General features: G+C 37.6%; 1 protein-coding gene across 1 annotated transcript in view; it reads right to left on the bottom strand.

Moving 5' to 3' along the window:
- Nucleotides 1-8,355: 8,355 nt before the first annotated feature.
- Nucleotides 8,356-23,180, bottom strand: part of SLC38A11 (solute carrier family 38 member 11) — a 58,639-nt gene continuing 43,814 nt past the window's right edge. The window contains exons 11-12 of the mRNA XM_060178266.1: nucleotides 21,801-21,932; nucleotides 8,356-8,819 (exon numbers count right to left, since the gene is read on the bottom strand). Of these exons, the coding sequence (XP_060034249.1) occupies nucleotides 8,526-8,819; nucleotides 21,801-21,932 (426 nt within the window). The 3' untranslated portion in view covers nucleotides 8,356-8,525. The remainder of the gene's footprint in view (nucleotides 8,820-21,800; nucleotides 21,933-23,180) is intronic.

Here is a 23,180-nt window from a genome sequence, read left to right as displayed (position 1 = left end):
TGGTCAGCATCTTGCTGGCATCTGGAACCTGGTGGCTGAAAAGAGAGTTGACATACAAAGCCAAACAAATTGTTGAACAATCATGGACCTAAAGACTGGAATAGTGCAGATGAGGTGTTGGGGGGTATTCCCTGCATGCTCTTGTGTACTTCTGCTTTCAGGTATATATTTTTCCCCTAGTTTATGGGCACGGGTGAACCTATGCTCTATCTCAGGGGACCTGGACTATATCTAGGTTGGGGACTTTATTGGGGAGTGGAACACCTGGAATGGAATTAGAGAATACTATGAAAGGAAAGGTCTCACCTGAGTGATGAAGCTGAAGGGTTGTCATTCCACACCTGAAGTCTCTGGTCACAGTCTGAAGTGAAGCATGCTGGGGTGGCACTCGCGTTGATTAGGTTGCTATCCGCAGATGCAATATTATTTGATTTGAATTGAGAGAAGCATGCAGAAAAGTGGGCCCCACCCTAAGGTTCCAGGACTGGGGAAAATAAGGCTCTATAGTGGAAATGTGAGGTTCCTGTTGTCTTAGGGTTCAAGCAGACAATGGATAGTTATTGTTATCGTCACATTATTTGGTGATAGGGTTAACTTTGGAATGTCCCTTTGTTAGGGTTTGGGGTATAATACCCAGCATCTTATATATAGCTGTGCTACCGGTTGCTTCTATTCTCCCTGGTCTAGGCTTTTGGGAGAGACAACATATCAAAGACAGCCTATGTATTAAAAAGACTTAGTCTGTGTTTTAAGAAGTTCTAGACATATCATCAGTTTTTCACCTCTCATATTAATTAAATAGTGGTTTATATGTTTACACCTTAATAGGATTGTACATTAATAGGATTGCCTGGGTGTTTCTAACCTACCTCTTCTTTTCAACACCATATCAAATTACTGAGTTGTCTGCTGCAGTTAAGCAAGGCAATCATAGAATCTGAACCATAAATGCATTTCTTTTTAAAGATATGATTCTTTATTTCCTTAAACAGTTATCAAATGAACATGTTAATATAAGTTTTTCAGGTGGGCTGTAATTTAACTATGCATTAAAGTACTTCTAAATTAGTACTTCTAAATGTTAGTTAGATATCTTGAAGAGTATGATCAGTGAGCATAGACTGGCAAAATAAAAGTAAAGATGACCATTTTAGGCCTCAAGATTATAAATAAGAAAAATGCAACTAAATGTTTACTTAGCTGTCAAAACCAGTGATATTATCTGCTTGGTATGGTATTTGTTTGGAGTCTCTTAAAATGTATTCTAAATAATTACTGTGGAGATTCTAAGTATAATAAAGAAAATAAAGAAACCTAACTTAATTATCTAAGCCAACCTGTTTGGTGAATGACAAAATCATATAATTGCTACTCTACAGAACGATAGTCAGTATAGATAGAAAAAAAAAATCAATGAAATACTTCATATGTAGTGAGAGTGGTGTGGAATTATACTTCTAGTGCCTTATAATCTTGCAAATCACTATTAAATCCACTAATAAAAAATTTAAATGTCACATCGCTATTGATAGTTGTTTTCCTATCAATTTCACTTTAAATATTCAAGACATTATGATCAATAAATGGACAATATATAGTTGCTTTAAAACACACCACCTTCAGAAAGTTTTAGTCTGGTTTCTTAGACAAATGTTCTTCAGATAACTCTCCAAGAGATAAAGAATTTTTTTTTTTCCCAGAGCACTGCTCAGCTCTGGCTTCTGGTGGTGCGGGGATTGAATTTGGGACTTAGGAATGAGAGTCTCCTTGCATAACTATTATGCTTTCTCTCTTGCCCAGAGACAAAGAATTTTAAAGAAGTAATAACTAAATTGTGTCTTGGGTTGCCATGAGAGAGAAACTAAAACGCTGCGTCATCTTTGATGATGTTCTATCATTTTCTCTCTCTCTCTCTCTTTTTTTGTGTGTGTTTGCTTCGCTGGTGTTTTGTTTCTGATCGTACCCATTGCAAACTAAGACAAACTGAGGCCAACACAGGACATAGAGGAAGATGTGTAAGCACATTTCTGATCCGACTTCTACAATAGATACAGACACAGAGGACTATGAGTAAGAGGCTTTATTGGATAGATACATCAAATTCAAGCTAGTGAATTTAGGCCAGTAAGACAGTTTCCTTTTATAGATTTCTACAGCTTCATTATGCCAGGGGGTTCCCTGACCAGAAACCTTCAGTTATCTCAGACCATACCAATCTCCTCAAGGAGGACTTAGCTGAAAGGGATAGAATAGTATTCAAGAAGAGGAGCTGTAAGTAAAACAGGAAGGGCAATTAACACACACAAAGACAAATGTTCACAGAATCAGACCACTAAGGCCATAGGAGAAGTGGGTTATAGCCAGTAGCCTATCTCTGGGGTGGTTAGTCAGAAAAACTACTCCCTATAGAACAACAAGGATCAAAGCTATCACAAGACCAAGGAGAATCAGTTAGAGATCTGACAGAGAGCAGAACGTGAGTTGGCTGTTGTGGTTGGCCAGAAGGCTTTAAAGTTCCTGCCTGGCTCATAAGAGCATTTCTGATGTAAGATCACTTTTGATCCAGACCCACACAAACTGACATGACTCCCATATATAAGTGGAATAAAAGAATTTATTCTTAAGTTTGAAAGACTGAAAATAAGGCCAGTACTCAGACTTAACACAGAGACGACACCAAAAGACAAAGACAAGACAAGACAAAGACAAAGACAAACCTCAGCTGAGGGATCACAGGACGGTACCAAGTCTGGCCCCGTTGCTCTGAGATAACCAGGCTTGAAATTCAGCCCCCCTTTAAAGGGAAAAGTGAAGGGGGGGGGGTCTACATGTCCTTGCTAATTTATCTTTGGGGTAAAAGTCTCAAGGAGAACATTTCCATTCTTGTCTTCTTGGGAGGAAGCAAGCAGTGTTTACAGAAGCCAAATGAACAGGTTAACATATAGCTGAGGAAGCAGGGTTACAGGGTATGCAGTTTCAAGATAAACTTTTGTATCTGCCTGGTGCAGAGCTGAAACAATTAGTGCATTAGTGTAATTTCATCTTATCTAGTTTCTAAGACACTTTCCTTTAATGGACTAGTCTAAATTTGGGGAATTCCATTTTCTCACACTGGGACTCGGTGCCTGCACTATGAATCCACTGCACCTGCAGACCTGCCTCACCACCTGTGAAGCAACCCCCCTGCAGGTGGGGAGCCCAGAGCTTGAACCCGGGTCCTTATGCCAGTGCTTGGGCTTTGCGCCATGTGCGCTTAACCCGCTGCACCACTATCCAGCCCCCCTGCCCCGTCTCTCTTTTTTATGCAGTCTTGAAGATGATGTACAGCGTCTTGAGCATGCAGTGCATACAGTCTCTTCTGAACTGTCTTCTCCTTGATGATGTTTTGATGGAGCTTTTGTGAATTTCTAGTGAGAGAATGACAAGCATCAGGAGTCAGACAGTGGCACACCTGGTTACAATGTGCAAAGACCTGACTTTGAGCCCCTGGTCCCCACCTGCAGCTTTGCAAGTGGTGAAGCAGGGCTGTAGGTGTCTGTCTTTCTACCCCATCCCTCTCAATTTCTGGCAGTTTCTATTCAATACATTAGTAAATAAAGATAAAGAATGGCAAGTATATAGAAGAAAAAACAAAAGAGAGAACATTCTTAGTGTAAAGTGCTACTATAGTTATGATAGAAGGAAGGATTCCTTACTGCAATCACAAGAGAAAAGACCAAATCATACACTGAGGCCTCAACGTAAAAGTTCTGAATAATATATAGAGTGTGCATATTCTATCACGTGTTTTATCACGTGTAAGTGTTTTATGGTCAGTGTGCAAGCAGACAAATGGTGTCATTAAAGTATTCATTTAATAAGATGATCCTTGGGAGTGATATGTAAGTCCTCTTGAAGAGAGATAAACTTGATGTGAGAATGAGCACATAGGAGGTCACGACAATTGTTGAGTTGGTTGAGTAAGGACTAGGTGGAATTTAGCAATGAAAGACTGAAAAAAAATCAGTGTGTATGTGTGTGTGTGTGTGTGTGTGTGTGTGTGCGCGCGTGTGTGTGTGTGTTTGTGTGATGAAGCATTTAGAATATCACTATATGTGGGTAACAAAAGTCCCAAAGAGGTAGTTGGACTGTAGTACAGTGGATTAAGCACACGTGGTACAAAGCGCAAGGACTGGCTTAAGGATCCTGGTTCGAGCCCCTGGCTCCCTACCTACAGGGAAGTCGCTTCACACAAGCGGTGAAGCAGGTCTGCAGGTGTCTATCTTTCTCTCCCCCTCTCTGTCTTACCCTCCTCTCTCCATTTCTCTCTGCCCTATCCAACAACAACATTGACATTAATAGCTACAACAATAAAACAAGGGCAACAAAAGGGAATAAATAAATAAATATTAAAAAGTCCCGAAGATAAGTTTGTTGATGATGTTATAAATAAGCAAACATTCCTAAAATGATGATTAAAATCCCCTATAAAAACAGCTACATGAATAGTCTTTTTTTTTTTTAATGAGATAGAGAGTTCCAGGAGAGAACAAGAACAGACCAGAGTTTTTCCACCTCCCATTTAGAATGCTATATTTGTTTTTTGTTTTTAATGTGGTACTGGGATTCAAGCACAGAGACTCATTCACCCTACTGTTAAGTCACCTCTCATTAATTTATTATTTGCATGATGACATTACGAGTATAACCTAGTTTTATATCATACATTTTTCCAAGTAAGACTTTCTCAGGTCAGCTTGGTGCTTTGAGGAGTCGTTATTGTTTCTTCATTATGTTCAGGCAAGGTTGTCCAAATGCAAACAGGCTCTAGAATGGCTCTCAGCATCAACCACAGCAGCTGTATTGACTTTAGACTGTAATCTGTTTTCTCCTTTGTTTGTTAACTCTTCTCCCCTCTCTTGTCTTTATTTTTCACTAATCTTACCATCCTGGTTTATCCTCTCTCCTCTGTAAGCTTCTAAAAATGAATTTTCAAAGAGCCCAAAACTTAACTATATTCCAAAAGTTTTCTTTAGTGCCTCCAGCAACAGTTTTGCCCTGAGTTCTACATGACATTCGGGCATCTTGCTTGCTTTTCTCCCAGCCTCTAAACAAATGGTCCCATCTAGCACTTTTCTTTTATCCACCTTCAAACTTATTTGAAAGTGATCTTTGAACTAAAAACTACAGCACTTCTTGGAAATTTGGGGGAATTCAAATTTTCAGGCTTCACTCTAGATGATGGAATTGAAACTCTGAAGGGGAGCTTACCAGATCCTTGAAGTAATTCTAATATATGTTGATCATTGAAGAGTACTGCTCTAGGTCATCATTCTACTCTTCACTTTTTTCACTGGAGCACTGTGCAATTCTGGCTGTGGTGGTACTAGAGATTTAACCTGGGGCCTCTGAGCCTCAGGCATGAATATCTATTGCATAAATTGCTGTGCTATCTCCATGACTTTTTTTTACTTTTTTTAAATTAGTAATTTGATATTGATTTACAAAATCATAAGATAACAGAGGTAGAATTCCACACCATTCCCACTACCAGAGTTCTGTATCCCCATTCCCTCCACTGGAAACTGAATTAGTGCTCTCAAGGTCACAGATATGGACTGACTAATATATATATATGGTGGGATTGGTGCACTGGCATTTATCAAAGGGAGGGAAAAATTGTACTCACATAACTGTTGTGTTGTATATGATTATTTCTCCCCAACATAGTGGATGGCTATTAAAAATAAGACTCTTTAAAAGTTTAAGTGTAGTGACAAAAAATGGTTTAAACTATCAATTTGGCTTTTAAGGGAAAAAAGTAACAGGCAGGGAATGATTTTCAATGGGAATTTCTTATTAAACTAGGGCAGAAAACTAAAGGGGGTCCTTGAAGTTCTGCACAGTGGCAACATAAAAAGATGAGTATGCTTGCAACATTGATTTACATTCTTAAAACTTATTCTAACATAATTCGGAAAATACTGGTAGCCCATGCATCTAATGATTGGGACAAAACCAGTCTTTTTGAATTGGGAGGACCAAAAAAAGATCAAATATTTATTAAACATCAACGTACCATTCACTTCCTGAAAGGATCTTTTCATCCACTTGGAGGACTCAAGGTTAAAATATCAGAAGCAATAGGAAAAGTACAAAATAGTAAATGGCTAAGTGTGAAACTATGTTACCCTTGACGTACTTCTCTTTGTACACTTTTGGAAATCTCATCTCTCATGACTTTATCTAATAAGGACGTAGGTCAGTACTTCTTAGTAGGGTGGAGTGCTGGAAGACATCTATTCTCTTAGTATGGAATGAATATGTGCTAATCTAAAAACACCACAAACCACTTTACCTTATGATTTTGACAGCTATAAACACAAATTTAGAAAGCACGCAAGAAGTTACACACTTAGTAGAATTTTAATGGTACTGACAGTTTATTGAAGCAAACATCACTAAAATTTCAGTATCATTTTGCCTCAGTGGTACAGCTTCCCTTTGCTTCCTATGGCTTTTCTTACTAAGTCACTCTCAGCAATGATGATTCATTAAAGTAACTGAGCATAGTCTGCATATACTTCCTGTGTGAAGTTGGCTTTACTTGGGGTCAAGCTGTGGTAGGTAGATGCATCATAATTGGATTAATTCTGCTTATGGTGCATTCTCACTATTCTACAGCAATTATCATAGGGACTGTCACCTTGATTGAAATACAAATGAAAAAGCTAAGAAATAAAGTGTTAGGTAATGTTTACTATAAGAATAGACACCTAGATAACTCAAAATTTATTTTGTCACTTTCACAAACCTTAAAATTTTTTTTTTTTTTTTTTTGCTTCCAGGGTTATTGGTGGGACTCAGTGCCTGCACTATGAATCCACTGCTCCTGGAGGCCATTTTTCCCCTTTTGTTGCCCTTCTTATTTATTGTTGTTGTTATTGCTATCATTGTTGCTGGATAGGACAGAGAAAAATTGAGAGAGGTGGGTAAGACAGAGAGGGAGAGAGAAAGATAGACACCTGCAGACCTGCTTCACCGCCTATGAAGTGACCCCCACCCCGTGCAGGTAGGGAGGCAGGGGCTCAAACAGGGATCCTTACTCCGGTCTTTGCGCTTTGTGCCATTTGTGCTTAACCCACTACAGCCTGACCTCCCTTTTTTTTTTTTTTTTTTTTAAAGAACCAGACATCACTTGGCAATTACGGTGCTAGGGATTAAATTCAGGACTACAGGGTTAATCAATAGTTCTGTACTTTCCTACTATGCCACCTCCATGGCTGCTTTTAAAAGACTGTCACTGATATGAAGACATGAAATCCTCTTTAACAGATAGGAAAGTACTGATTAAGGACTAGTTCATTTGGATAGTGCGCTGCTTTCTTGTGTGCAAGACCTAGGTTTGAGCCCAGACCCCAACACACTGAAGGAAGCTTCAGTGCTGTGGTCTCTCTCTCTGTTCCTAATAAAAATAAATTTAAAAAATGAATACTGATTAAAAGCTGCGATCAGGTGCCAAAAGAATGTCTCACTGCATAGGGCATCTGCCTTGTCATGTATGTCAGCCAGGTTTTAGTCTTGGCACCAAATGGAAGAGCCACAGTCCTGGGGGTAGTTTTGTGTCTCTTTATCTCTCTCTCTGCCACATTTGTATCTGCTTCTGGAGAATCCACTCAACAAGAACTTATGAGAACCTCTCTAAGGGCCCTTTCTCCCCCAATATGACCTCATCTATTGCCCTGGTTTTTCTAGCAAGCTTCTATTCTGGAAGTTCAGTTTCTACTTGCATATTCCCACTAGCACTTCATATTCAACAGAACCAAAGCTGATTCAAAACTGATCTTTTGGGCTCATGCCTCAGAAGAATATAGATATTTTTTCTCCTATTTTATAATTTATTTAATGACAATAGCATTGTATTCCCAGAGGATAAAAACTTGGGAGGGAATTTTGATTCATCACATCTTGCCAAGATAGGCCAGTCTATTATTTGTATTTCTTAACATGAGAAAGAGTTTTCCTATTTCTCTAGGGGTTCATCTCCTTCGAAACAAAGATTCCACTGATACCACAGTGGTAAATTTTACTTTGATCTTTAGATATAGTCAAATAGTTTTGAATTTCTCATCTCTGTGATTCCACAAACTAAGAACAAACACTTCTTGCTTTGTTCCCACTCCCCCCTCATTATGGACACATACATATAATGTCAACCCCAAGTCATGTACTGATTTTGGAGCTATATGTTGCCTCACAGTTTAAATAAAAGAATCCTGCTTTGACAGATACCAGTAAATGTTGAAGGCTTCAATTTTCCTTGTGTAATGCAGATTAGTACCACTCAATCATTAAAACATTTATTTTGCTCCAGTTTAAGATAAAGACATTCATTTTTTTTCCTTTTTATTATTTCTATCAGACTAGAGACTAGAGGAAGTTAAGTTTTTATAAATACTCAGTGAGAATTCTGTAGTATAGAGACTAAAAATGTGTTATCCTCATTTGGTGGTTTTGAATGTGAAAGAACACTCAGATTTTAAAATTCAGTGAAAAATACTGATATTTAAAATTTGAAGTTGTGTTGTCAATTGGAAATGAGAAACTGAGATGTTTGTGATGGATGAGTTATCAGGAAAGCAGTAGAACATTTCCTGTCCATGAGTACAATCTTGAGGATTTTTGATGGCCATGATGAATCCAACAAGCATGACCACAGCACCAAAGGAAAGCATGACATAGGACATAATCTTATCTGAGTGTGTCCTTGGTTCATCAGACAGTTTCAGATAACATGCTGATGGAATGATGAGAATTAGAGGAATTGCACAGAGCAGACCCTGTGTGTTGAAAACAAAAAACAAGATGTTACTAGTTGTTTTCTCATGTTATATTTACAGTGAAGAGTAACTGTAATATAATAATATATAAGGCTTAAAAGTCTGAACATAATAAAGAAAATATATCGGAGAAGAAGCTGAGTAGTGATGTACCACATACAGAGCTCATGCCATCATATACAAAGACTTGGGTTCAAGCTTCTGGTTCCCACCTACAAGGGATGGGGAGGTTGGGGGGGTGGTCTTCAGGAGCAACAGAGCAGTGTTGTAGGTGTCTCTTTCTCTTTCCCTATCTCCACCTCCTTTTCAATTTTTCTCTGTCTCTATAATCCTGGTGGCAAAAATTAAATCAAAAGAAAAAGGAAATATACCAGATGCAAAAACCAATGTATAGAAACCTTTGAATTTACCCTTATTTAAATTATTTATTTCTTCCACACATCATTTCAAATTTCTATATAGGGGCTGGGTGGTGGCACAACCAGTTGAACACACGCTACCATGTGCAAGCCCCCAGTTCCTATCTAAAGAGGGAAGGTGAAGCAGAGCTACAGGACTCTGCCTCTCTCTCTCTCTCTCCCTCCCTTTCTCTCCCCCCTTTGTCTCTCTCCCTCCCTCTCTTCCTCCCTCCCTCCCTCTCTCTCCCTCCCTCTCTCTCTCCCTCCCTCTCTCTCCCCCCTTCTCTCTCCCTCCCTCCCTTCTTCCGTCTCTCTTTGTCTTCCTTCCCATCTTTACTTGCCCTCCCCCACTTTTTTTCTCAGTTTCTGTCTCTGTCCAATAAATAAATAAAAATATATATTTAATTTATGTATCTGCTACTTTATTTAAATCTTAGAGATCTATTTGCCATTTGGGTACAAGTGACTTTTGTAAGGTATATAATAAGGCACACTATCTTTCCTCTCTGTGTAAACATGTGTGAAAATAGGCACCTGATTGTATGAGAAAAGAGAGTTATAACCTTAAGGGAGCTTAACATGAAATAGCATTTCTAAATCCTCTTTCAAGCAAAACTAAACACATTAATTGCCCTTGAACACTGACAGCAGAACTAAATGACTATGACTCATTTGCCTCCCCCATACTAGCTTATGAATAAGTCCAACCTGAGGGTGAATGTCAGATGGAAAATTATGGACTGTAGTATTTGTATTATAAAAATACTAAGCACTACTGACTTCAAAGGAATTGATTTTCCCCTTGAGGAGGCTGAATGTGTACTAGAAACCTGCAAAATGAAATAAAAAGTAAAATTGAATGTATTTAGGTTGGCACATTTTCTAATCATATCAAATATTACTTATGCTAACTGGCATACTGTTAGTAAAGTATATAAAGTATAATTGTACTTGCAATAATGTTCTTTTACCATTAAAACAGTCACTCATTAGCTAAAGTGATATTGGCTTAGTATTAACCTTTTTTAAATTAAATATATGTTTGCAAAAATTATACTTAGAAAAATTTGTAAATAAACAGAAAAGTAAAGTAGTATAATGAAACTCCATCATGTATAATCTATAGTTTAAAAGGTTTTTTTTGACACATGATTTTAGTAGATTTTCTTGGAGACAAGCAAATGAAGTTGGTTGACATAAAAAAGCAGATTCCTTGGGCTGGCAAAAACAGCTCACTTGGGGGCAGGGAAGTACTGCACAGGGTTAAGCACACGTAGTGTGAAGTGTAGGGACTGGTGCAAGGATCCTGGTTTAAGCCCTGGCTCCCCACCTGCAGGGGTGTCACTCAGCAAGTGATGAAGCAGGTCTGCAGTTGCCTTTCTCTCCTTCTTTCTCTCCCCTCCTCTCTCATTTCTCTCTGTCCTATCCAACAACAAGAGCAACAGAAACAACAATGGGAAAAAAGATGGCCACCAGGAGCAGTGGATTTGTAGTGCAGGCACTGAGCCCCAGAGATAACTCTGGAGGCAGAAAAAGATGCTTCAATGTTGTGGTTATCTTTCCATCTCTCTCTCTCTTTCCTTCTCTGTCTCTTCCTTTTATATAAAAAGGCCATCCGAGAAAAGTGGCACCCTGATTATGACAAAATAACTACAAGAACTAAACCTAAGTTCTTTAAAATAGTTTCAAAAGAAATATTTTCTCAACACTATTTCATATTAAGTAATAACATCATATCAAAGATAGGTAACTGTGGTCCCTTCATCAATCAGAGAACATTAAGGGGGAAAAGAAGAAGTACTTTATAAGAGAGCTAAAGTGACAACCCAGGGGTTGAGTTTCCACTTGGCAAGTAGGAGGCCCCATGTTTTAACCACAGGACAGAAGGGAGTCTTTTCCACTGTAACTATCTCAAACATATGTAGGAGCTACGCAGTGGACTTTTAAAACAAATTCATAGTCATGCTGTACATATTTAAAAGCCAAGTCCACAGCAAGTGTCCCCATATATAATGTTTTCAATTTTCAAGCACTCTTTATAGTCTGTTGCCTTGAGAGTAATTTAAAGCATTGATTTCACAGTAAAAAGTTCAGATGCAATTGAGGTACAGTGGAAAGGTACTAGAGAGTCTTAAGCAAAATTTAAAAAAGACTTATTAGTCAGTATGCTATGAGTGTTTAGGAATGTGTGAGCTATTGATATATTAACTTATTTGGATATAGACTCAGCTGTCTCCAAAGATTGGTTAAATGTACTGAAGGAAAAAGCCAGATTCACAGCCTTCTTTCCTTGTGAGAGATCATTAGAGGAAGAACAGAAGGACTTGCCACTAGAGCCAGGTAAATAGCCCTGTGACAAAATTTTTGCTTAGCAAGATGGAGGTCCCAGAATTGAATCTCACTAGAGGAAGAAAACTTTTAATGCATTAAATGTCTTCTACACATGTATATATGACACAGTGAACTTAAAAAACTACTCATGACCCTACTGTGTATATATATCTGAATATAGTACACACCAGAGCTCCCCATATCTAGTGTTAAAAATGTTCAAGTACTCTCAGTAGTCCATGGATTGCAAGTAAAAGTAAAGAATTACCATCTCAGTAAAAGTCCAGATACAATATTATTTGGTATGAATTGAGAGAAACATGCAGGAAAGTGGGCCCCAACCTAAGGTTCCAGGACTGGGGGAAATATAGGCTCTATAGTAGAAATGTGAGGTTCCTGCTGTCTTCGGGTTCAAGAAGACAATGGATAGTTATTGCTATAATCACATTATTTGGTAATTGGGAAATATTGCATCTGCCAATCCCAACCTAATCAACACAACGAGTGCCACCCCAACATGCTTCACTTCAGACTGTGCCCAGAGACTTCAGGTGTGGAATGACAACCCTTCAGCTTCATTACTCGGGTGAGACCTTTCCTTTCATAGTATTCTCTAATTCCATTCCAGGCGGTTCCCTTCCTAACAAAGTCCCAAAACTTAGATATAGAACAGGTCCCCTGAGATAATTGTCCATAATTGTTCAACAATTTGTTTGGCTTTGTATGTTAACTCTCTTTTCAGTCACCAGGTTCCAGATGCAAGCATGATGCCGACCAGACTTCCCTGGACAGATGACCCCATTGATTCCCCAGAGCCCCAACCTACTAAGGAAAGAGAGAGACAGACTGGGAGTATGGATCAACCAGTCAATGCCCAAGTTCAGTGGGGAAGCAATTACAGAAGCCAGACCTTTCACCTTCTGCATCCCACAATGACCTTGGGTCCATACTCCCAGAGGGATAAAGAATAGGAAAGATATCAGGGGAGGGGGACGGGATAGGGAAATCTGGTGGTGGGAATTGTGTGGAGTTGTACCCCTCTTATCCTCCTTTGGTTTTGTTAATGTCTCCTTTTTTAAATAAATAAAAACATTTTAGAAACTATAAAATTATTTTCATAATTTTACTAAAGCTGAGATATTTTGTTAATAAGCTTTCTATATTGATTTTAGATTTATTAAAAATTTCAAGTTTTCAAAAAAAAAAAGTCCAGATACAGTTGCGTTAAAGTAGAAACATCTTCCAAAAGTACTTGAGTGTGTTGAGCAAAGTTTAAATATACTGGTCAATGTGCTATTAGTTTGTAATTAATGTAAGTATTGATGACAAATGTTGAAGAGGATTCAGACCCAGCTTTCCTTTAAGCTTGATTAAGGTTAAGGAAGGGAAGTGCCATCCTCACAACTTTCTCTCATCAGTGAGAGACCATTAAGGGGGTAAGAAAATCAGCACTCACCTTCTCAGCCTGGCAAATAACCTCAACTACTCGTTATAGCAGGGACTGGAAACATTTTTTTTGCTGCCAAGAGCCACTTGGATATTAACAACATGATTCTCAGATTATAAAAAAAGTATTAATTTTTAAACTAGCACTCTGTCCTATTTAATAAAAAGATAGAAAAAAATACAGGTACTAGGAGTGATGTATTTGCTATGCAGGCACCCAGCCCAGTGAAAGAAAAAAAAAAAAAAAAAAGGAAGTACACACACACACACACACACACACACACCACTTAATGCTGCTATGAAGAAAGTTTCTAGAGATCACAACAGACAGTACAGAAATCAAAAGTATAACATGAAGCTTCTATGAACAACTATATGCCACCAAACTTGAAAAGCAGAAAGAGATGGATACATTTTTAGAAACATACACCCTTCCAAGAGTAAACCAGAAGGAAATGAAAAACATGAATAGACCAATGACAGTCTAAGAAATTGAAACAGTAATAAAAAACTTCCCCAATAACAAGGGAATCAAAAGGATACAGATTGAAAGAGAAGTTAAACTGTCACTATTGGCAGACATAATGACCCTGGGTCCATACTCCCAGAGGGTTAAAGAATAGGAAAGCTATTGGGGGAGGGGATACAGAATTCTGATGGTGGGAATTGTGTGGAGTTGTACCTCTCTTATCCTATGGTTTTGTCAATGTTTACTTTTTATAAATAAATAAAAAAAGAAAATCCAAAAGAGTCCAGTAGAAAACTCCCTGGAATAATTCAATAATATAGTAAAGTGGTAGGCTACAAAGTCAATACAAAAATCAATGGTTTCCTTGGTTCTTCCAATAAATACCATTTCAATCCATGCATTATGAATCAATAAAAGCATCACTTAGGTAAGAAAAAAAAAATCAGTGGCATTCCTCTATGCAAACACTAAACTAAAAGAATAAAACTTCCAGAAATCAACCCCTTCACTAGTACAGGAAAAACAATCAAAATTTGGGAATGAAGTTAATAAAGGATGTGAAGTACTTACATACTGAAAATTATCAGTCACTTTTCCAGCAAAGAGAAAAAGATACAGAGAAAAAGAAAGATATTCTATATTCATGGGTTGGAGGAATTAACATCATTAAAATGACCATTCTACACAGAACTATATACAGACTGCCATGTCCATCAAAGTACAATTAAATTTCTTTAGAATGAATGAACAAAAGTTACAGAAATTTATCTGAAAGCAAAAAAGACCCTGTGATTGCCAAAACAATTTGAGAAAAAGGAACAAGTTTGGAGGTATCACACGACCTGACCTCAAGCTGTAGTACAGAGCTATTGTAATAAAAACTGCTTGGTGTTTGATCCAAAATAGACACATAGAACAGTGGAACATAACTGAAGGCCCAGAAATAGCCTCCACATGTATGGCCAACTCATTTTTCACAAGCCCAAAACATTAAGTGGAAAGAGTCTTTTCCACAAGTGGTGCTGGGAAAATTGTATTGATACACACAAGCAAATGAAATTGGATCACCACCTACCTCTATGCACAAAAGTCCACTGAAAGTGTATCAAAGACATGGTCATTAGACCAGAAATCATCCAATACATAAAAGAAAACATTTGCAGAGCACTTTATGATGTATGCTTCAAAAAAATGCCTTCAAGGAGGTGGGGCAGCAGCTCAGCAGGTTAAGTGAAGGAAGTGTGAAATGCGAGGACCCTGTATAAGGATCCCAGTCTGAGCCCCTGGATCCCCATCTGTGTGTGTGTGGGGGGGGGGGAGGTCGCTTCACAAGCGGTGAAGCAGGTCTGCAGGTATATATCTTTTGCTTTCCCTGTGTCTTCCCCTCCTGTCTTCATTTCTCTCTGTCCTATCCAACAACAATGAAAGCAATAACAACAACAACAACAAAGATAAACAATAAGAGCAACAAAAGAGGAAAAATATCCTCCAGGAGCAGTGGATTTGTAGTGCAGTCATCAAGCCCCAGAGATAACCCTGGAGGCAAAAAAAAAAGTCTTCAAAGATTTAAATGCAACAGAAAAATGCAAACAAAAAAAAAATGAATCACATTTTGATGTAGTGGGAATACATCAAACTGGAAAACTTCTGCACAGCAAAGAGCACCATTGCCCAAACAGAAAAACACTTGCAGCATGGGAGAAGATCTATAAATAAAATATTTCAGAAAAAGTACTAATAATCAAATGTATAAAGAAGTGAAAAAACTCAGCACAAACCAAAAACAAAAACCAGGCAACCCCACTAGAAAGCTGGGCGAGGACATGAAAAGAAACTTCACCAAGGAAGAGATTCAGAGGGCCAGTGGACACATGAGAAGGTACTTAAAGTCACTGATTATCAAAGACAATGAGGTACTACTTTATGCCTATGAGAATGTCATACATTAGAAAGAACAAAAACAACAAATGTTGGAGAGGATGTGAGGGAAAAAGAACACTTCTGCACTGCTGCTGGGAGTGTAAATTTGCCCATTCTTGTGGAAAACAATCTAGAGATTTCTCAGAACACTTGAAATAGACCTACCCTATGACCCAGCAATATCTCTCCTAGGGATTTCCCCCAAAGGAAACAAAAACACCTATAAGAAGAGAACTATGTATACCTATGTTCATAGCAGCACAATTTGTAATAGCCAAAACGTGGAAGCAACCCAGATGTTCAACAACAAACAAATGACTAATAATCAATGGAATACTACACAGCTGTTAAGAATGATTAAGTCTTTTCCTTTGTGTCATTTTGGATGGAACTAGAATATATTATGTTAAGTGAGACCATGTGTCAGTGGCTATTTTATATATTATTAACCCCCTGGATAAAAGAAATGTAGGTAATGAAGAAGGGAGGAAGGGAAGAAGGAAGGAAGGAAGGGAGGAAGGAAGGTATGAATTACTGAATTTTGAGTCCTATCTGAAGATGCCTTTTTGGAAGGAGGGTGAAATGCTTACTGGGACTTTTCCCAGCTCTCTTCCCTATGGATTCCTTGTAGAGTCTTTTGAAAGAATTACAGGGGAACACCCATGATCAGTATGAAGTTTCTAAACTTCCTTTATTTAGTTATGAGGTGAACATGAAGTTAGACTGAAGAGAAACTCAGAGAACAGACTTCACAAGGGTCTAGAGGGATTTCAATAGGTCTTTCCATGTGAATTCCCTCTCCTCTTAACCTTTACACAAGCCACACCTGCATCAGCTTCTCATTGGCCTGCTAGAAATACTAGGTGTGGTTACCTTACCAAGACTCCTCCCACAGTGTGCATCTTTTGTGCTCAGGTCTCCATGTTCTTGCTTTCCAAATGTTTGTGCTCCAATTCCCATGTCTCATGTATGCAAACGCAGTGCAACAAAGTGTCTGTGTGCCCCAGGTTCTCTCTATCCATTTCCTGATCTCAACACCTTGACAGGGTCAGACCAAATGATTTCACAGGCTCATGAGCTGGCCATTTCCTACCCTCGCTTTAAAGGAACAAACATGAATAAATTAAGTTAATTTAATTCATGTGGAACAACAGCATAAGAAAGTGCTCTCAGGATGGGCCCTGTGAAACATCTCACTTGGATAGTGTGCTGCTTTGCCATATGACTGGACCAATTCGAGTCAGCTGCATTGAAGGAAGTTTTGATACTGTAATCTCAGTCTCAATCTCTCTCTCTCTCTCTCTCTCTCTCTCTCTCTCTCTCTCCCCTTCTCTATCTCTATCCAGAAGAAGTATTATCAGGATGAAAACTGCCACCAACTGCTACTAAGAAGCTGCTATCAGTCAACATTTTTGGGTTCTTCCAAACCTAAATTTCTGGGCAGTGCCAAGCAATGGGCACTCTGTTTATGTTATAATTCTTAGGAGTTGAGAAAGTAGCAATTAGTGGGAAAACTATATAGTTGATGTTTGTACTGGAGGAAGTCCATCTGGGTAATTTATCTAGATAGCTGTTACTTTCTTACTATTTGAAAGCTCAGCCTTTCTAGAGTTGTTAAGGACTCAAGATCATTAGTGAAATGACAATGCTGTTCATTTGCAGGACTCCCTATAAACTAGTCCAGCTTATTTGATCTGTTTATTATAGATTTGATTAAGAATATACCATGACTGGTTTGGGAATAATTTTTGTAACGACTTGACAGATGATAAATACCCTGTGTATTAGGTAGATGATGGTGATGATGATACAGCCTGTTATAAAGGCAAAGCAGTATAGTCTTTTGATAGTAATATTACTGATGCCAGAATATTTTTCAGTTTGTTATAGGGAAATAACAGAAGGTGCTAAAGATGTTTACTAGCAGTACAGATAGGGAAAGTGTCTGAATTTTCCCATCTGAATAGAAACCTCTTAAATGATACAAGAACCTTGAAAAGTAAATGAGAGTTCTCATAGATCTTTAAAGTTTCTACTTTGTAATCCATTTGGACTCATGAAGTGTATTCCTATACATTTTTTTAAAACTCTAGCTCAGGTGGAAGGCGGCTTGGCCTGTGCCTTGCTCACCCTGGTATCTCTTTTTCTGTTCTCTTGGTGGGTAATTGGTTGCTTTCTTCCTTCCACTGTAAACTGCACACAGTGCTTGTTGGGATGGTTTCTCTGGCCACAGGCCCCAGCTGCTTCATCTTTTCTTTTTATACTGCTGCAAGTAAAAACCCATAGGGACCAATTACTGCAGACACCTCTTCTCTCTAATAGCAACTGTGCCAAGAGGCAGGATTCTTATTATCCATGATGGGACTTATACTATATTATTTACTTCTAAAGTGAATTATTTAAAATTAAGAATATGTTTTCTCTGGGAAAATATATTACTGATGTCTATTGCCATGAAAACAATGAAGGGAAAAAAAAGGGGTGAGGGAGAGAGTTCTAAATAGAATTTACCTTTTTACTGAATAGCAAATTAACCTTGAAGAGTTTATCTTTTGTTATTTAAGTTATACTGAGTAAAAGAATTTCTTGAACTGCAAACTGAAGATGTAATTCATTATAGATCTCATCTGTGACGTGCATAGTTTTGTTTTCTGGTGATTCAAATGTCACAATTATTAACCTCAATAAAAACTATTGGCTAAACATCATTAATTTGGATTAAAAATTTTAGTTTTATTTTATTTCATGCTATTTATTTTAGCCCAATAATATTGATCTCACATGCATATTTTATGTATATACTTTATTTTATTTTGTTTGCTGTTTATTGCCACAAGGGTTTATCTCGGGGTTGATGCCAGCACTATGAGTCTACTACTCCTCATGGTCATTTTTTCTATTTTTTTTGTTGTTGTTATTTGTTTTCCCTTTCTTGTTTTGTTTGTTTTTGGAAAGGACAGAGAGAAACTGAGAGTGGAGGGGGATAGACAGGGAGGGAGAAGATAAGACACCTGCAGACCTACTTCACCACTCATGAAATGCCCCCCCCCCCCAACTTCTGCAGGTGAGGAGCAGGGGTTAGAACCTGGGTACTTCAGACGTACTAACTGGCAACACCACAGCCCAGCCCCCTATTTTTTTTTTTAAACTAGAGTATTGTTCAGACCTACCTAGTTTATGGTGGTGCCAGGGACTGAATCTGGTCTATGTATATATTAACTTAAAAAATGGATAGAGAAGATTGGGGCATAGCAAAATGTATATGCAATAAACTTTCATACCTGAAACCCTGGAATTCACAGCTTCCCTCCCTGGTACCACCACAAGTCATGTTTGAGCAGTGTTCAGGTTTAGTTTTTTTAAAAGCTATAAATAAACATATCCAATTTATGTGATTTAAAGCCTTATACTTAGGAAACCTCAGGCTAGTACCATGATTAAAAATATCAACTATAAGGCCTGAATATCTGTGTTCAAATCTTGACTCTGCTATCTATAACTAGAGCAGTCAAAAAATTATTAAATCATCCTGTGCTGTAGTGTCTTCATCTATAAAAATAATTAAAGAAGAAAATGCACACAAAACACTTTGTATAGACCAAATGCTCAATACTTGTTAGCTCCCATTGTCTTTCTAAAGTGGAACACCGCACACTTAAGTTCCTTGTAATTTGCTGCATGACTCTGCTTGCTTTTGAAATGATGCTTGACCTGGCGCTATTAGATATGATAAATGCCCACATGAAATGGAGTTGAGTAAAGACCTGAATACATTTTATGTGCATGTGAAAAGACATTTTTTAAACTGAAGAAACATATGCTCAGGTGTCTGAAAAAAGAATGAAGACCCTAACTTTTATGAAATGCTTCAAAGTGTTTTAAAACTACTATAATTGTCTTTGGTTATTAACCATAACAACTTAACACTCTTAACTTTCATTTATCAATTATTAATTTTTTGCATTGCAAGAAAATGAACTCAGGGGGGACCTCAGCATGTACAAACATAACATACTGAGCACTCTGTACTGACTGATTGTTTTTTTCATTCTTTATTCTAGGGAAAGAGGGAGAGACACAGAGAAAGAGAGAGAACTGAAATGGAGTGATATCATAGTACATTTCCACCATTCATGGAGATCCACCCCTGATCCATGGTGTTCCCACACGGTGCTGGGTCAAGCCTAGGGTCTCATGCATTGTAAACCATATGTTCTATTAGGCAAGCTGTCTACCCACTGAATCACTTCTGTAGCCCCTGAATATAACTCTTCATTCATGTATTTTCAATGAATATCATTAAACTTATTTTTATTCAGCATAGGAACTTTCAGATTCTTTTACAATCAGTTTAATAGTATATTATATTTATTATAGGAAATGAAACATGAAAAAAAATCTTTAAAACAGTTTCTCAACCTGAGCACTCTTAGGTGGTTCTTTGTGTTAGAGTTATCATGCTCATTATGAGATGGTTAGCAACACTCTTCAATTATATCCACTAGGCACCAGAAACACACCTCTACCCAGTTAGGACAAAGTCTCTGGACACTGCTAAATTTCCTAAGAGGTGTGTGTTTGTGTGTGTTGGGGGGGGCATTTTTCCCTACTGGAGATGGCTCTAAAAGTACACAATAGGGGACAGATAGTATCATAATTATACAAAGAGACTCTCATATCTGAGGGCTCCATAGCTCTAGGTTCAATACCCCATACCACCATAAGCTAGAAATGACAGTGCTCTGGTTAAAAAACAAACCAAACAACAATGGAATAGAATTGAGAGTCCAGAAATAAGCCCCCACATCTATAGACATCTAATCTTTGATGAGGGTGCCCAGACTATTAAATGGGGAACGGAGAGTCTTCAACAGATGGTGTTAGAAAAATTGGGTTGAAACATGCAGAAGAATGAGACTGAACCACTACATTTCACCAGAAACAAAAGTAAATTCCAAGTGGATCAAGGATTTGGATGTTAGACAAGAAATGATCAAATACTTAAAGGACAATAGTGACAGAACTTTTTTCCATATACATTTTAAAGTTATCTTCAATGATATGAATCCAATTATAAGGAAGACCAAAACAACAACAAACTAGTGGGACTACATGAAATTAAAAAGCTTCTGCACAGCAAAAGAAATCAGAGACCTCTTACAAAATAGGAGAAGATCTTCACATGCCATACATCAGACAAGAGACTACTAGCCAAAATATATAAAGAGCTCACCAATCTCAGTAAAAACAAACAAAAAAAATGATCCCATCCAAAAAAATGGGGAGATGATATGAACAGAATATTCACCATAGAAGAGATCCAAAAGGCCATCAGACATGAAAAAATGCTGCAAGTCTTTGATTGTCAGAAAAAGTGCAAATAAAAAAAAGAAAAGTGCAAATAATGACAATGAGATACCACTTCACCTCTGTGATAAGCTCATACATCAGAAATGATGGATAAATAAAGATACACAGTTATAGAAATAATAGTCTAGCAACAACAATGAGATACTATTTCACTCCTGTGAGAATGTCATACACCAGAAACAGTCGCATCAACAAATGCTGGAGAGGTTGTGGGGGCAACACTGTTGAAGGAAATGTACATTAGTCAAAGTCCTGTGGAGAGCAGTCTGGAGAACTCTCAGAAGGGTAGAAGTGGACCTACTCTATGATCCTTCAATTCCTTTCCTAGGATATCTCCTAAGGAACTCAACACATCCATTCAAAAATTCTGCATATACTTATGTTCATAGCAGCACAATTTGTAATAACCTAAACCTGGAAGCAACCCAGATGTCCTACAACAAATGAGTGACTGAGTAAGTTGCTGTGTATATATACAACAGAATACTTCACTTTATTCACCTCATCTTGGTTGGAGCTTGAAGGAATCATGTTAAGTGATAGAAGTCAGAAAGAGAAGGATGGATATGGAATGATCTCACTCATAGGCAGAAGTTGGATAATAAGACCAGAAGGGAAAACACAAAGTAGAACTTGGACTGGAGCTGGAATATTGCACTAAAATAAAAGACTCTGGTGTGTGTTGGGTGGGGGGGTTCAGGTCCTGGAACTTGATGACAGAGGAGGACATAGAAGGGTTTAGATTGTTATGAGGGAAACTGATAAATGTTACATATGCACAAACTATTTTACTGTCAATTGTAAACCATTTATCCTCCTAACAAAGAAAAAAATTCCAAAACAAAGAAAAGGAAAAAAAAAACTCAAAAAATAATATAAAGTACACAGTATACAGTATAACATCACTTAAAATATATATTATAATATAATAAACACTTCTTTCTACTTCAGAAAGTAATCTTGTTTAGGACACACATCTGTGTTAAATGCAAGTATGTTTCATGGGATTGTTTGGAGTAGAAGGAATAAATCTTCGAGTGTACTTACATTGAGTTCTAAAACTATCCCAAGGCAATCAATCAGCAATGACACAAGTGTGGCTACAGTAATGATAGCAACTGTTATGAGAATGTGGAAAACTAATGAAAGATTTCCACCAAAAAACACGTTGGTAATTACCTGTTGAATAAGCAGAATATTTACAGGATTCTCAGAGGAGTGCAGAACTTAATAACAAAAAAGTAAACTTATAATACTTATAATATAGCCAACAAGACTATAAAATATTATCAATAAGGTATTCAATAAAACTTTAACCTAGTGTGAACTTTCTTTTTTTAAAAAAATATTTATTCATTTCCTTATGTAGCCCTTGTTTTATTGTTGTAGCTATTATTGTTGTTGTTATTGATATCACCATTGTTGGATAGGACAGAGAGAAATGGAGAGAGGAGGGGAAGACAGAGAGGGTGAGAGAAAGATAGACACCTATAGACCTGCTTCACCACCTGTGAAGTGACTCCCCTGCAGGTGGGGAGCTGGGGGCTCGAACTGGGATCCCTATGCTGGTCCTTGTGCTTTATTTATTTATTTATTTATTTATTTTTACCAGAGCACTGCTCTGCTTTCGCTTATGGTGGTGTGAGGGATTGAACCAGGGATTGTGGAGCCTCAGGCATGAATCTCTTTGCATAACCATTCATTATACTATCAACCTCTCCCCCAACTTTCTATCTTTTCCAAAGCACTAGTAGGCATACAAATCTATAGCAAGTATTCTCTACTCAATCATTAGACAAGTAACAGGTTATATTATACAACCAGAGACTGACCTATTATTAACAAATTAGTAAGTATAAGAGAGGCCCTGGGAAGTTACCTCATCCTTCTTTCTTGAGTCTAACAGGGCCTCCACTACATTAAACTACTACAGATGCTATTTAGATTACTTGAGTGACCTCTAAGGAGTTAGCACAATTTCATCTAATAATAATGGATGTGTAATATCCTTTGCCAATAGGAAACTAATTTTGTCTGAACTAAATTCTATTTAATAAACTTCCAGTCTGATTTATTTTGCCTTTCCTCAAGCAAAACAGAGAATTGATTACTATTTTCTACTGCTAGCTAAAGAAACCAAACAGGAATTATTTAATGCATCCAACACTTACATGATTTATCTAGAGACAATATCTGCTAGATAATACCTATCTTAGAAATGAGCAATCTAGTTTGAGTGATAAAAGTAATTGAATAAAACAAGTAGAAATCAATTTATAACATAAATTAAAAGAACATTGAATCTAGAAGGAACCTGAGTTATCTGATTCTGTTTAAAAATGTAAATGTATATAAAAAATGTATTTAATCAATGCCTTGACTTAAGGTGGGACTTGAAACATTAGTAGAATCTAGGGCTGAGAGGTC

This window comes from Erinaceus europaeus, chromosome 18 (assembly GCF_950295315.1).
Source record: "Erinaceus europaeus chromosome 18, mEriEur2.1, whole genome shotgun sequence".
In the NCBI taxonomy this organism is placed as follows: Eukaryota; Metazoa; Chordata; class Mammalia; order Eulipotyphla; family Erinaceidae; genus Erinaceus; species Erinaceus europaeus.
This window is presented reverse-complemented; position numbering and strand designations above follow the sequence as displayed.